General features: G+C 61.1%; 2 protein-coding genes across 2 annotated transcripts in view; both read left to right on the top strand.

The window, feature by feature from the left end:
• Positions 1 to 2,707, top strand: part of FBXL6 (F-box and leucine rich repeat protein 6) — a 3,003-nt gene extending 296 nt beyond the window's left edge. The window contains exons 2-10 of the mRNA XM_023741621.1: positions 27 to 149; positions 441 to 599; positions 737 to 800; positions 1,026 to 1,157; positions 1,226 to 1,333; positions 1,418 to 1,531; positions 1,601 to 1,832; positions 1,921 to 2,167; positions 2,472 to 2,707. Coding sequence (XP_023597389.1) covers positions 27 to 149; positions 441 to 599; positions 737 to 800; positions 1,026 to 1,157; positions 1,226 to 1,333; positions 1,418 to 1,531; positions 1,601 to 1,832; positions 1,921 to 2,167; positions 2,472 to 2,622 — 1,330 coding nt within the window. The 3' untranslated portion in view covers positions 2,623 to 2,707. The remainder of the gene's footprint in view (positions 1 to 26; positions 150 to 440; positions 600 to 736; positions 801 to 1,025; positions 1,158 to 1,225; positions 1,334 to 1,417; positions 1,532 to 1,600; positions 1,833 to 1,920; positions 2,168 to 2,471) is intronic.
• A 456-nt stretch (positions 2,708 to 3,163) lies between these two features.
• On the top strand, positions 3,164 to 4,849 carry TMEM249 (transmembrane protein 249). Its single transcript, XM_023741620.1, has 6 exons — positions 3,164 to 3,319; positions 3,376 to 3,526; positions 3,757 to 3,851; positions 4,033 to 4,228; positions 4,314 to 4,399; positions 4,661 to 4,849. Exons 1-6 carry the CDS (start codon positions 3,164 to 3,166, stop codon positions 4,847 to 4,849), a joined length of 873 nt encoding a protein of 290 aa, XP_023597388.1.
• The last annotated feature ends 8,996 nt before the right edge of the window (positions 4,850 to 13,845 follow it).

Below are 13,845 nucleotides of genomic sequence, written 5' to 3'. Positions count from 1 at the left end.
CCCCGCGCCGCCGCGGCCGAGGCCAGACCCAGGCCCGAGCCCCAGCGGGGGCCTGACCCGGGCTGGGGCGACCGCCTCCCCTTGGAAATCCTGGTGCAGATTTTCGGGCTGCTCGTGGCGGCTGAGGGGCCCATGCCCTTCCTCGGCAGGTAGCACAACACCCCAGGCCTCGAGGACCGCGGGCGGCTTCACGGTGGCGCCCTGGGCTGACCTGTTGTTCACCGAGTGCGTGGCCGGGGCGGGGGACAGAGAGTGAAAGCGTCTGAGCGCGCCCACATGTGTACCCGGGCATGCAGCCGTGAGGCTGGTTCAGTTAGAGGCCAGGTGTCTGGCTTTGAGCTGGGGTGTCCGCCCCACTCCGAGACTGGTGGGCATCGGCAGCTGGTGGCGGGCATCGCCTCGGAGGGACCCAGCCTTTCAGCAGAGCTTTTTCTTCCCAGGGCTGCGCGCGTGTGCCGCCGCTGGCACGAGGCCGCCGCCCAGCCCGCGCTCTGGCACACCGTGACCCTGTCGCCCCCGCTGGTCGGCCGCCCCACCAAGGGCGAAAGCAAGGGGGAAAAGAAGCTCCTTGCTTCCCTGGAGTGGCTTATACCCAACAGGTGAGGGGTTCCCCCTTTTCCTTATCTCCTCACTTCACTTGTGTGGCGTGTGGAAAGCCCGAGGCCCCTTCCTGTTTCCCTGCTCTGAGGCGTTAGGTGAGGACGCTGGGGCAGCTCTGCTTCTGCTGTCGGCCCAGGTTCTCCCAGCTCCAGAAGCTGACTCTCCTCCACTGGAAGTGCCAGGTGCACCCTGTGTTGAAGGTGAGCGTGGAGGCTGCTGCCAGTGTGACACTCGGGTTACTTAGTACTCTAGGAGTCCAACGCAGGCTGCTGGCGTCTCCTCCAGCAGTCTGCCCTGCAGCCAGCAGGGTGGTGTCAGAGGTGGGGGCCCAGGTGTGGGCAGAAGAGAGGTCATAGTGAAGCCTTTTATCCTTGTTGGGCACAGCCTGCCCTCCCCACTCCTGGTTGGCCCCCTGTCTTCCACAGTTGGCTAGTGAGTCCTGTCCTCGGCTCACCTTCCTCAAGCTTTCTGACTGCCACGGGCTGACCCCTGACACCTTGGTCATGCTGGCCAAAGCCTGCCCCCAGCTCCACAGCCTGGATCTGCAGCACTCCATGGTGAGCCCAGTGTCCCCAGGGGCCCTGAAGAAGCCGGGCTGAGGTGACCGGCACTCCTGGGCCCCCAGGTGGAGTCCACAGCTGTGGTGAGCTGCTTGGAGGAGGCTGGGCCCCGAATGCGCAGGCTGTGGCTGACCTACAGCTCCCAGATGACAGCCATCTTGGGCGCACTGCTGGTAGGTTGGCGGTGGGCGGGGCACAGCTAGATGCTGAGCCCAGGCCCAGCCAGGCCACTGACCTGGTTCTCTCCACCCCTGCAGGGTAGCTGCTGTCCCCAGCTCCAAGTCCTGGAGGTGAGCACCGGCATCAGCCGTAACACCATTCCTCTCCAGCTGCCGGTCGAGGCCCTGCAGAAAGGCTGCCCCCAGCTGCAGGTACCTGGTGCCCCGTCTCCCACGCCTGCCACCCCCCCTTCCCATCTACAGCCTGGGCCTCACCCCCAGGTGCTGCGACTACTGAACCTGATGTGGCTGCCCAAGCCTTTGGGTCGTGGGGTGGCCCCGGGCCCAGGCTTCCCTGTCCTGGAGGAGCTCTGCCTTGCCAGCTCCACCTGCAACTTCGTGAGTAACGAGGTCCTGGGCCGCCTCCTGCACAGCTCTCCTCGCCTGCGCCTACTGGATCTTCGTGGCTGTGCCCGCATCACGCCTGCCGGCCTGCACCATCTGCCATGCCAGGGTCAGCTGCCCTCGGTAGTGGGTGGCCAGGAAAGTGGGCTGTGGAGACCCTCCATGACCCCAGTTCATGCTGCCCCTCTTGTTTCCAGAGCTGGAGCATCTGTATCTGGGTTTGTATGACACCTCCGACCGGCTGTCTCTGGCCAAGGAGGGCAGCCCTCTGCTGACCCAGAAGTGGTACTGCACCCTGCGGGAACTGGACTTGAGCGGCCAGGGCTTCAGTGAGAAGGACCTGGAGCAGGCGCTGGCAGCCTTCTCGGGTGTCCCCAGGGGCTCACAGCTGGCTCTGTGCTCCCTCAACCTCAGGGGTACACGGGTCATGGCCAGTACAGTCAGGTCAGCACCCACCCCCAGCCCCTGGAGCCAGTATGGCTTGCTACCCTGCCTGCTTGGGGCCGGGATGGAGCATCCAGCCTGTCTCACTACCTCTGGGGGGTCCGAGAGGGTAGCACATACTGGCCAGGCGCCTGCTTGGGGTTGGTCCTCAGGTGGTGCTTGTAGGCTCCGGTGTGCAAGGGTACTGGGCTGTGGGTGACAGGCTTGGAGCTTAGAGACTCCAGAGCCTGGCCCGGGTCTCCTGGGGGCTGTGGCCAGGACTCTGGGCAGGGTTCAATCCCATGGCCCTGTCCCACCCCCACAGCTCTGTGATAAGCAGCTGCCCAGGCCTGGTGTACCTCAACCTGGAGTCCTGCCGCTGCCTTCCCCGGGGCCTGAAGCGGGCCTACCGGGGCCCAGAGGAGGTCCAGTGGTGCCTGGAGCAGCTGCTCACCAGCCTCCCATCCCCCAGCTAGGCAGCTTCAGGCCCCAGACCCGTCAACCAGTCCTGGCCTGTGCTTCTAATCAGTTTTGGATGTTTGAGCATTTTGTTACAATAAAAAAATCTTTAGGAACTTTGTGTGATCCTTAGGGTAGGGGTGACGGTTGGGGGCATACCTGAGAGAACTACTGAGGTCCTAGTGCCAGCCCAGTGGGGTGGGGTTCGGGGGGGTTCGTGGGCCCAGTACTTCTGTGCCTTCACGCCTCTACTGGGCTACTGTCTAGGACTGTGTGTGTGTGTCCCACCCTCGGGGACACTGAGGTGGGCTGTTCCTGGTGGCAGGAGGCTCTGGCTCCAGCAGGAGGTGGTGCCCTGCTCGGCCTTGCCGTTTGGGGTGGCCTGTAGATTCCAGCTAAGGCCTGGATGCCAAGCTCAGCCACCCCACCCTTCAGGTGAGGACTCTGAGGCAGGCTATACTGGATGAGGCGGGGGTGGGCAAGGAAGTGCACGCCCACCGCGAAGTCTGACGCCAGAACCCCGAAGAAGAGAGGTCAACAGAGCGGGCCCCTTCTAGAATGTGCAGCCCAGAACTTCTAGAATTCACGCATGGCCTGGGTTGGACAGCCGCCTGGCCTTGGACAGCCGCCTGGCCTCGCGCCCGTCGCCCGTGTGCTCCTGCCCGAGCCGCAGCCCTGGACACGCTCCTCCCCCAGGTACGAGAGCGACTGCGGGTAGCGGGCGGTGGCGGCGGGCGACCCGGCCCAGCTGACTGCCTGTGCCTGACCAGGTCCCCAAGGACCAGATCAGCTGCCTGCCCACTACTTTCAGCGGGAACCACTTCCAGCTGTGGGCTCTGGGATGCTTCTGCACCGCGCGCCACCTGGCCAAGCGCCTCAAGAGCAACAGCTTCTACCCGTTCTCGCAGCAGCAGCCCAACGGTGCGCGCGGAGTGGCGTGGGCGGGGCTGGGACTGGGCAGGTTGAGCGCGGGGCGGGGCTGTGCCGAGTGTGGCCAGGACCCTGAGCCCGGCGGGTAGGGGCGGGGCCGGCCGGGAGCCGGCCGGGGCCTTGTGGCCGCAGAGACTTCAAGCAACATGCTGACCGCAGCCCGGAGCGCTTGCGTGGGGCGGGCGGGGACCGGCCATCCTCACGCATTGCACCGCCCCCAGTGTTTGTGCTCGAGTACTACCTGGACACTCTGTGGAAGGGGACGCTGCTCTTCGTCGTTTGCCTGTCGCTAGTCAGCTGTGGCCTCGTGAGCAAGGTCTGCGCTGTGGGCCCGACCCCCTCGGACTTCCTCCCCTGAGGGCCTGACCCAGCCGCTAGGCGCCCCGCCCCCGAGAGCCCCCCACCTGGGAGCCCCGCCCAAGGTGCCCCTCCCACCCGGGTGCCCCGCCCCCGAGCCCTCTGGGGCCTGGCAAACCGACTCCTCCCGCGCCCCACAGGTGCAGGACCAGGAGACCTGGGGCTTCCCGGCATATGGCATGGGCGTGGGCCTGTGGCTCATGGTCTCGTCACTGCCTCGCCGCCGCCTGGTGCTGAACCACACCCGCGGCATGTACCACTTCTCCATCCAGGGCCGCACCGTGTATCAGGGCCCCATGCACCTGGTCTACGTGCGCCTGGCGCTCAGCTCCGACGGTGACGCGCGGGACGGGCGGGGCGGGGCGGGGCGCGGGAAGGGGGTCCCGTGCCGCCGTAGGCTGAGCCCCACTCGCACCGCCAGGCTATGGAAGGTGCTTCTTCCAGCTGGTCCTGTGCGGCCACAAGCTGGAGCCCCTGGTGCTGGTGCAGCTGTCCGAGCACTACGAGGTGGGTCCTGCCCCGCCGCCCCGGCACGCCCGCTCGTGGGGCGCTGCCTCCCCTTCCTTGGGACAAAATGACGCTTAGCACTGTTCAGAGTCTTAGAAGCGGCCGTCAACGGTCAGTGAAATGGGGCATGCGTGGCCCGGCCATCGTGGCCCTTGCAAAGGGGCTGGTTGGGCAGGGATGAGGGCTGTGTCCAGGCGTGCGGGTGACCCCTCGAGGGCCCTCTCCTAACTGGGCGAGAGCTGACTGCTGCCGCTCCCACAGCAAGTGGAATTCCTGGGCCGTCATATTGCCCGGAAGCTCAATGTTAACTATTTCGACTACCTGACCACGTCCTACCGACACGTGATCCGCCACTGGCCGCTGGGAGCCACCTGCAGCCCGGGCATTGTGCTTCGCAAGGACCACACCTACAAAAAAGCCAACCGCTTTCTGTCCGACCTGGACGTGTGACACGGTGTGCCTGCATCCGGACCCTTCCCCCACTCCCTTACCCTCCCGCCACCCTGGGGCTGACAGCATGAGTCTCTCCCACTGGCCTTCCCTTCCATAAAGCTACCTTTCCCCTCTGGACGCAGGGTTGGGTCTCTCTGCTGGGGATGGGGATGGGGATGGGAGGGGCCACCCTCCAGGGTCTTCCCCTAGTGCACACCTTCCAGGGCTTTAGGGGGCCTGTCCTGGGTGGCCTCTCCAGCTGGAATCCTGATGTCGGGTGGGAAGCAAGGGCAGTGTGGGTCTTAGAGGTTGGACTCATCATGGGACAGGAGTGAGACCCACTGCTCCTCTTGACCACAGGCAGTTCACTCCTGCCCTGGGCCCCCACCCACTCCCCTGGAAATGGGGGGCCAGAACTGGGCTTACCCGGCCGCACAGGTGTGACCAATCAGTGGAGCACCAGGGGTCGGAAACTGATTGGTCTAGGCTAGGTCAGGTACCTGCTTCTCGTCTAATCAGCAATGGGACCTGGCAGGGCCCTGGACAAGCCCTGTGCCTGGAGGTGCATGGGGAGCTAGACACTCCAAAGTTGCTTCTGCCCAAGCCCTAGGGAATAAGCTGCCTAGAGATGCAGGCCAGGGCACAAGGCCTGCTGGATGCAGGAACTCAGTTGTCCAGGAGCCTACTGGGAACCCCCACCTCTCTCCCCTCACCCAGGGAGCTCCCCAAGTGTAGCTCCAGCACCTGCAGCAGCCTGGGGGCCAGGACCTCCTGTGGGAGCAGGGGAGGTAGTGGGCCACAGGGTCCAGGGAGGGGATGGCACCTGGCACAGTTAACTGGCTCTCCCAGGTCAGCCTGGCCTCAGGGCCAGGCTGGTGACCGAGGTCGTCAGGGATTCAGTCAGCCGAGTATCCCTGGAACCAGGACCAGCTACATAATTTGCCAGGCCCAGTGCAAAATGATAATGTGGAGGCCCTTATTCAAAAGTTGTTGAGAGTTTCAAGATGGCGACAGCAGAGCAATAACCAGGCCTGGGGCTGGTTGTCTGCCCAGGCCACACCCCTGGAGCCTGCCCTGCCTGAGACCATGGCTGAGAGTCAGGGCCGACTCCATGTCTAGAGGCTGGCCATCCCCATGGGGGCACTGGCACTCCACCTGCCTCGCAGGCAGGGCCTGACTGTCAGAATTGCTGTAGGGACAAGGGAAGGGATCCCCTCTCCCAGAAGACAGGAACCCAGGGTGGCCACAGAGTGGTAGAGCCCAGCTTCTACCCAAGGGGCAGGCTTGAGGTGGTGGGCAGAGGCCAGCAGCTGAGGAGTCGGGCCAGGTTGGGAAGCAGAGTGCAGTGGGGGGAGATGAGGAGTGTGGGGGGTGGGCCGTGGGGAGAGACTGGCTGTGTGAAGGCTGTGGCTGAGCCAGGCCTGAGACACCCAGGCTGCTGGTCAGCATTGATGGAGGGCTGAAGGGCACACACCAGCCCCTCGGGCTCCAGGAGGCTGCTCGGCTTGGCCAGCCCGGGCTTGTGCCTGGCCACGTCTCGAAGGCACGGGTGCAGGATTTGCTGGTGGGCCGAGAGGAGGAAAACTGCTCAGGGTGTGCCTGGTTTCTGATACTCATACCAGCGCGTACATTCCTGGCCTCCTGGATGATCCCGGTCTTACAACTTTCAGCACCCTAGATACAACTGACGGGCCCTTACCGACAGCCAGCACCATGCAGCCCCTAAGCCCCTGCTGCTGGACACTCCTGGCCCCAACTGCAGCAGCTTGGGGTTCTCCAGGAAGGAAATTCTGAGCCAGAGTCTCCCGCAGCACCTGTAGGAGGGGGGAGGAGGAAGCAGAGTGGGCAGAGGGAGAAGCTGAGCTGGGTGTCCGCCCCACTGGCCACAACCGCCCAGCAGGAGCTCTGGAGTTGGAATAGCCCGTGAGAGATGTCCTTCATGGGGCCAGAGTGGCCAGGCCTTTGGCTCCTGTGTGCACCAGTCATTGGAGGACACACGCTGCCCCTAGGAGGATGTGGCCTTGGGCCAGGCACTCTTGGCAGCTTAGGTGTCCACTCCAAGCACCCTAGCAGTGGGGCTAAAGTCCTTCCTGGGAGGGCGAACGTGCAAGTTGCAGTGGGGACAAGGAAGAGGCCCCCCATCTGGGCTCTGGGTTGCCTGGGGCGGAGAACGTGAAGGAATTGCAGTCCTCAGGGGGGCAGGCGTCCCGTGAGAGTGGGGAGGTGAAGGGGCATCCAGAGAGGAACCTCGGGCAGGGATGGGTGGTGTTGGGGAGACTCTCACTCGAGTCTTCCATGAAGGGGCAGAAAGGAGGGGGGCAGAGCTGGAGGGGCCTGGGTGTGGGGCTACGGGGCAGGCGGGTGCACAAGGAAGGGAGGGGGAGGCCCATGCTGGATGAGGAATATGTGGTTCCCGGGCACAGCAAGCCCAGCTTCCAGGGCTGTGGCAGGACAGCGTCCATTGCCTGGGCCAGAATGGCCGCCCAGCGGCAAAGCAGGGCGACTGCTGCCCTCTGGCCGCAGGCTCTCCCCCTTCCTCTCTCAGTACTCCCTGGCTTCCTCCTTAAAACTCTCCTGGGGAGGAAGGGGGGTGGACATGTCCTGTGTGTTGCAGGGCTGTGGTTATGCACAGATGCATTTGTGGAAACCCACGGACCTATTCACTTAAGCTCTGTGCACTCACTGCATGGAAATTATTTCTCCAGTTTAAATGTTAAAAAGATAACCTTGCCCAAAGCCGAGGGTCCGAGCAGGCAGGCCGCTTGGCCCCCTGGAAGCAGGTGGGACTCGGGCCACCTTGGGGTCGCTGACTGCTCTGATGTCCAGCTGGAGACCCTGGACACAGGAGGCTGAGGGGTGGCTCTGCCTGCGTCAAGGAGGGGGCAGGCCTGGTCACATGTTCAGTGCCCAGCCTGGCTGGACCACCCCAGGGCAGCCACCCCCAGCTGCCCATTTGCCAGGCCCTGGCTGTACTTCTTGTGTCTTTGCTTGTTTTTTAACAGAAAAATGGCATCTTATGATAAGATGTCTGGGGTTTGTTCCAAAGGACAAGGGGAGGCAGTGAGGGCAGAGAGGGCAGGCTGGCTATGAGCTGGTCCAAGGGAGGGTGTGCGTCACTGCCTCGGGGCGCCTCACTAGGCTGTAGATTTCATTATTTTCTCCAATTTTGTGTAGATTTGATATTTTCTATAATAAAATGTTTTTTAAAAAAACGAAACCTGTGTTTTGTTGTTTCCATTTACTTTTCTTTGTTTCCTTGTGAGGTCTCTCATTTCTTGTGTCCTGCATCTTTTTTTCTACAAGTCATTTCTCTCTCTAACAGGATATTAACCTTAATTGTGTTCAGCGCACACACTGTCGACTCCCTTGGTGTTGGCTCTTTGTGCTTGTCTCTTCTGCGGGGAAATTTTCAGTTGTTGGGTGCCCCAGCCTCCCCACCTCCGGCAGGCCTGACTGGCCCTCACCCTTACTCGGGCCCTGGCCACCCTCGTGCCCTCTCCCCATGGGCCTCTCTATATAAAATAGGGAATGCCCTTTTGGGATACAGCTCCCACTCTGAGGCCCTCCTCCAGCCCCAGAGCCCTGCCCTCACTCCCCCGCAGGAGCTGGCTCTCCCCTCCAAGGCTGCTGCCTTCCTCCCTGGGGTGGCTTTTTCTCTCCCACACTTAGGCACCCTGGCCCAGAGGTGGGTCCCCACCTCCCAGTTCCTCTCTGCTGACTGCAGACCACCCCCCAACAAGTCCCACTGGTGACACTTGAGCTGTGACTGTACAACCACCCCACAACACCCCCTGCTGAGGGCATCACCCCTTTTTCTGCAGATATCTGCTCTGGCTCTCACCCTCACCCTGGGCTCCTACCTCCAGTCCTGGGCATCTCAGTGTTCTCCTGGGCCACCCTTCAACCCCCAGCCCCTCATATCCTTGACCTTTTTGTCCCACTAGTGACCTTGTCCTCTGCCCCCCGCAGCCACCTGGTCAACAACCGTGCCCTGACCCCATCATTACCAATGACTGCCCCATCTCACTTCCAAGCCCCCTTCTCTGTTCATTGCCTCCTCTTCCTAGCTCGCTCTGGCAAAGCCTGACCCCTCACTCCAGGGGCCCCCTCCTGTCTTCACTCCACTCCCCACCCCTCCCCACTCAGTGCAGAGTCCACAATCACCACCATCCCTCTTGCCACCTCCTTTACTCAACTGCCCCTCTCAGTAGCTCACCTGGCAAGACCCCAAACCTGGATAACCCAACCCCTCTGCTTGCCCCACGGCACCTGGCCAGTGGACGTGGCTGGAGAAAACCCACGCCTGCTAGACGCCCTTAAGTTCATGCCCTTTCATCTTACAGGCCTCGGTGCTGCCCAGCAATCCTGCCACATTGTCTGGGTCGTTCACTGCTTCTCCTGGGGGACCGCTGCCACCCTCTCTTCTTCCTCCATCCTCTCTCTCAGTCGAAGTCCTTGCTTCCCACTCGGCTGAAGAAATAGAACCAAGCAGAAGCGAATGTCCTGGGATGCCCGCACTCCAGCGCTCCCCCTAGCGCCTGGCCGCAGGCCCTGCTGCCCACCTGTCCCCTGCATGCACACCTGTGCTTGTAACCCTCACATGGCCACTAGACCCCGCCCTCACCCACTGAAGGCATTGGCCCGCAAGGCCCCGCAGTCCAGCTTCGTTCATCGCCCCCACTGCCCCTCTGGCCTCATCTCACACCAGGCACCCCCTCACTTGCTCACTGGCTCCGGTCCCACTGCACACCTGGCTGCTCCTCAAAGACACACAAACGTGCTGTGATCCTGTCCATCTTCAAGAAACGCCCTCCCCTGTGGGGACCATGGTCTCAGGGAACATCTAGCTCAATTGGCATAACACAGTTTGTAAAGACAATGTTCTACATTCTACCTTGGTGAGTAGCATCTGGGGTCTTAAAAGCCTGTGAGCAGCCATCTAAGATACTCCACTGGTCTCACCCCTTTGGGAGCAAGGAAGAATGAAGAGAACAGGATACAAGGAAAACATTAGTCCAAAGGACTAATGGACCACAGCTACCAAGGCCTCCACCGGACTGAATCCAGTACAGCTAGATGGTGCCCGGCTACCACCACTGACTGCTCTGACCGGGATCACAACAGAGGGTTCTGGACAGAGCTGGAGAAGGATGTAGAACAAAATTCTAACACACACGAAAAAGACCAGATTTACTGGCCTGAAAGAGTCTGGAGAAACCCCGAGAGTATGGCCCCCAGACACCCTTTTAGCTCAGTGGTGAAGTCACTTCCGAGGTTCACTGTTCAGCCAGGGATTGGACAGCCCCATAAAACAAAATGGGACTAATGAGGCACAGCAGTCCCTGCCCTGTCCCCATGGGCCTCTCTATATAAAATAGGGAATGCCCTTTTGGGATACAGCCCTCCAGGGACAAGGACTAGAAGGCAGAAGGGGACAGGAAAGCTGGTGATAGGGAACCCAAGGTTGAGTAAGGACAGTGCTGACATGTAGTGGGGTTGTTAACCACTGTCATAGGGCAACAAGTGTACTAACTGTTAAATGAGAAACTATTTTGTTCTGTAAACCTTCATCTAAAGTGAGAATAGCAGCACAACTGGAAGAACGTAATTGATGTCACTGAACTGTGCACGTAGAAATTTTTGAAGTGGTGTATCTTTGGCTATGTATATTTTCACCAAAAAAAAAAAGGTCGAGAAGGGAGCGGGTTGACATGTCGTAGGTTTGTTAACCAATGTCATAAAACAATATGTGTACTGTTTAATGAGAAACTATTTGTTCTGTAAACCTTCACCTAAAGTACAATAATTTTTTTAAAAATTGGGGAAAAAAAAAAAAAAGAAACGCCCTCCCTGGGCCCCGCCTCACCTCCAGCTGCTATCCCACCTCTCCTGTTTCTTTGAAGGAAAACCTCCCAACAGAGTCATCCACGCTGGCCATCTCTGACTCCTCGCCTCCCATTTCTCTTGTCCTCACATGCCACTCCAACAGCCCCTGTCACGGTCACCAAGACCCTCTGGCGGTCCACTTCTCCCTGACCCCTCCGGCTTCGAGCCCCACAATCTCTCACACCTCCTTTTGCTCTGACCATCCCCTCCTAGCCCTCTGTGCTGGCCCAGCCCCAATCCTCTCCCCGTCTTCTGCCATACTTCCTCCCCCGGTGGTGCCACCTGGCATCTCAGCCAGGCTGAAAGCGCTGACCACATGCTGATGACTCCCCAGCTTCTGCCGCCAGCAGGATCTCCCCCCAGAACTGACAAGTCCTCATCTCTACAAGGAGGTCAAGCATCTCAAAATTAACAGGTCAAAAACCAATCTCCTGTAAAATGGTGCAGGTGCCTTTGAAAACAGTTTGGTGGTTCCTCAAAAAGTTAAACATAGAATCATCATATACATGACCCAGCAATTCTGCTCCTAAGTATATATCCAAGAGACTTGAAAGCCAATGTTCACTGCAGCATTGTTCACAATAGCCAAAAGGAGGAAACAACCCAAGTCTATCAGTAGAGCTTCAGACACTTTAAATCTGACATCAGAGCAGTCCCTCCTTCATGGAAACTCCCCGGGATCCTATCTCATCTAGAATCGGGCCAGAGCCCCACAGCTCTGCTCTGGGACCTGGCCCAGCAGGCTCTGCCCCTTCTTCCTCTCCTGCCTCAATCTGTGACAACCTTTGCCCTCATACACCTATTCCTCTTGGCAGCTGGCTTTGCTCACACATCTCCCACTGTGGCCTCCGGGCCTTTGCACAGTAGTCTTCTCTGTCGAGGCTCACCACCCGTCTGCTGCTTCTCTCCAGCTTCAAAGCCCTCCTGCCCTTCCTGCTCGCACCCTCTCCGTTCTCCCCTTGTCTACTCCTCTTTCTGGTTAGCACCTGTGTCCTGCACAGGAACCTGGGCTCTGGGAGGGCAGGGGCCTGCATTGGTGGCTCTGGCCTCCAACGCTGCAGAGGCAGTGCACGCGCTGCTGCCCAGTACAGATGTGTGGAATGAAGGCAGAAATGGCTCCAGACCCCCAGGCCTCCCAAGCTCTCCGTTAGCTCCACTCACACCAACCCAGCCTGTCCTCTCAGGAAGCCCCCAGATAGGCAGACCCCGCTGTGGCCCAGAGGGGCAGGACCCCAGGCATCGAAGGCCTGAAGGGCAGCCAGTACAGGTGGGGGAGGGGCTGCTCAGAGCCTGTGAGCCCATTTCAAGGATGGAAACTGAGGGCGGAGCCTTGAGGGGAGGTGGGCAGAGCTGGCAGGTTAGGGGTCAGCCTGCTTTGCGCACAGGACCCCATCCATCCGAATTCCGGAAAGGGAAGGCACCCCCATTCTGCAGAAGAAAAGAAGGCTGAGGGAGTGCCAAGGAGTTAGACCACAGGAGGCTCCCAGGGTGAAGTCGCAGCAGTCAAAAAGGGGGGTGTCCAAAAAGGGAGGTGATCCCTTGACGCTCGGCTACCCACCAGCTGACAGCAAAGACAGGCTGGAAGGAGGCCGCTGGAAGGGGCCTCTGCACCAGGAAGAGGAGGCCACCACCCCTGGGCTGGAGCCACCAGGGTGGAGGTGCCGTGAGCAGGACACACCAGGGCTCCCTATCCAGCTCAGCTGGGCACAGAGGGCTGCTGGGGACAGCAGTGGGAACCCCCACGAGCCAGGCCCTTTGGAAGCAACATCGGATTTTGCAGGGCTGGGAGGGGCAGACCCAGAAGCAGATGGAAGACAGAACCAACACCATATCCGCTCCCTCCACCACGGTTAAGGGCCTGGGCTGAGTGAACATGGACAGCGGAAACAGAGAGACCTCAAGGCTCTGGAGGTGGGGAGGCCAAGAGCAGCTGGAACCTGGAGCTCCTGGGAAGACCGCAGGTTCCTCTGGGGGCCAACGAGGCGGCCTCTGAACTGTCTCCTCTCCACACCTGTCTCCTCTGCTTCAACAAAGCCCCGCACGCCCCCAGCTCTCGGTGGGAGAGACTGAAGGCAGTCTCCGGCGGAAGAGGGCTAAAACTTCCCAAAGCGTCAGAATCCTCAACTGTCCTTCCCCAGCCTGTCTTGGCCGGCCCCGAACTGGGGCAGAGTGGCGACCTCCGGAGGCGAGCGGGGTCGGGATGCCTGAAAAGAGGCGGGGTGCCGAGGCCCAAGTAATTGCTCCCGGGCCGCATGTGCGCTCCGTACCCGGAACGCTGCGGCCATCAAGCCGAGGCCTGGGCGCAGCTGCCACTCCCCGCCAGGCGCCCCGGGGGGCTGCGGGATACACCCGAGCGCGAGCGTGGGCCGCCGGAATGGTCCCCTCGGGAGCGCACGACCGCCGGACACATGTGTCCGGGCTCTGACGCCTCGTCGGTCTAGGGGGTTGGGGGCAAGGAGGGCGGGGAAATCGACAGAGAGGGAAGGGCGTGGGCAGAGACGGGAGACGAATGGATCCAGAAATGAGGAAAGAGTAAAGGGAGTCAGAGGAATGGGAGCGGTGAAGAGAGAGGGACAAAAGGATGGGGACAGGGTCCTGGGACAGAGGAACGAAAGAATGAGGGAAGAGAATGAGGGAAGGGGACAGGGAGTTGGGGGCCGGAGGGACAAAAGGACGGGGACAGAGCGACATGGTGACTGGGCTGAGGGAGCGGGACAGAGGGATGGAGTTGGAGGGACAGAGAGAAGGGGGTGGGGACAGAAGGGAGGAGGTAGGCGAGAGCGGGGCGAGGGGACCGCGCCTGACACGTCCCGCCGGCGCCCCGAGGGTCCTCCCGGTAATTAGGCCTCGGTCCAGATGGGCCCACCCCCCAGTCCCGCAATCAAAATGCTAATTGGCCTCGCGCTTCCGGCTGAGCCTCGGTCCTGCCCTCCTGGGAGGGAACAGGGGGCTAGCGGCAGGCCGAGGAGACCCCCGCCCCGGAGCCCCCACCTCAGCCTCGCCGGCTGCTGCTCCGCGATAAGGAGGCCGCGCCCCGCCCCGCCCCTCGGGAGCGCCTGCCACGCGAGATGGATGTCCCACCACTGCCGAGCGGCGCCGCGGCACAATGCGGGTCCGCTGTCTCCGCC

Source organism: Trichechus manatus, unplaced genomic scaffold (genome assembly GCF_000243295.1).
Source record: "Trichechus manatus latirostris isolate Lorelei unplaced genomic scaffold, TriManLat1.0 scaffold00185, whole genome shotgun sequence".
NCBI lineage: Eukaryota > Metazoa > Chordata > Mammalia > Sirenia > Trichechidae > Trichechus > Trichechus manatus.
The sequence above is the reverse complement of the archived record's forward strand: the minus strand, read 5'-3'. Positions and strand labels throughout refer to the sequence as shown.

Bases quoted from the DNA above. Each gene is read 5' to 3' on its own strand.
- TMEM249 (XM_023741620.1), top strand. From the start codon at position 3,164: ATGTGCAGCCCAGAACTTCTAGAATTCACGCATGGCCTGGGTTGGACA. The intron at 3,852-4,032 runs GTCTGCGCTGTG...CGCGCCCCACAG, and splicing joins GCTGTGGCCTCGTGAGCAAG to GTGCAGGACCAGGAGACCTG. The intron at 4,400-4,660 runs GTGGGTCCTGCC...CCGCTCCCACAG, and splicing joins AGCTGTCCGAGCACTACGAG to CAAGTGGAATTCCTGGGCCG.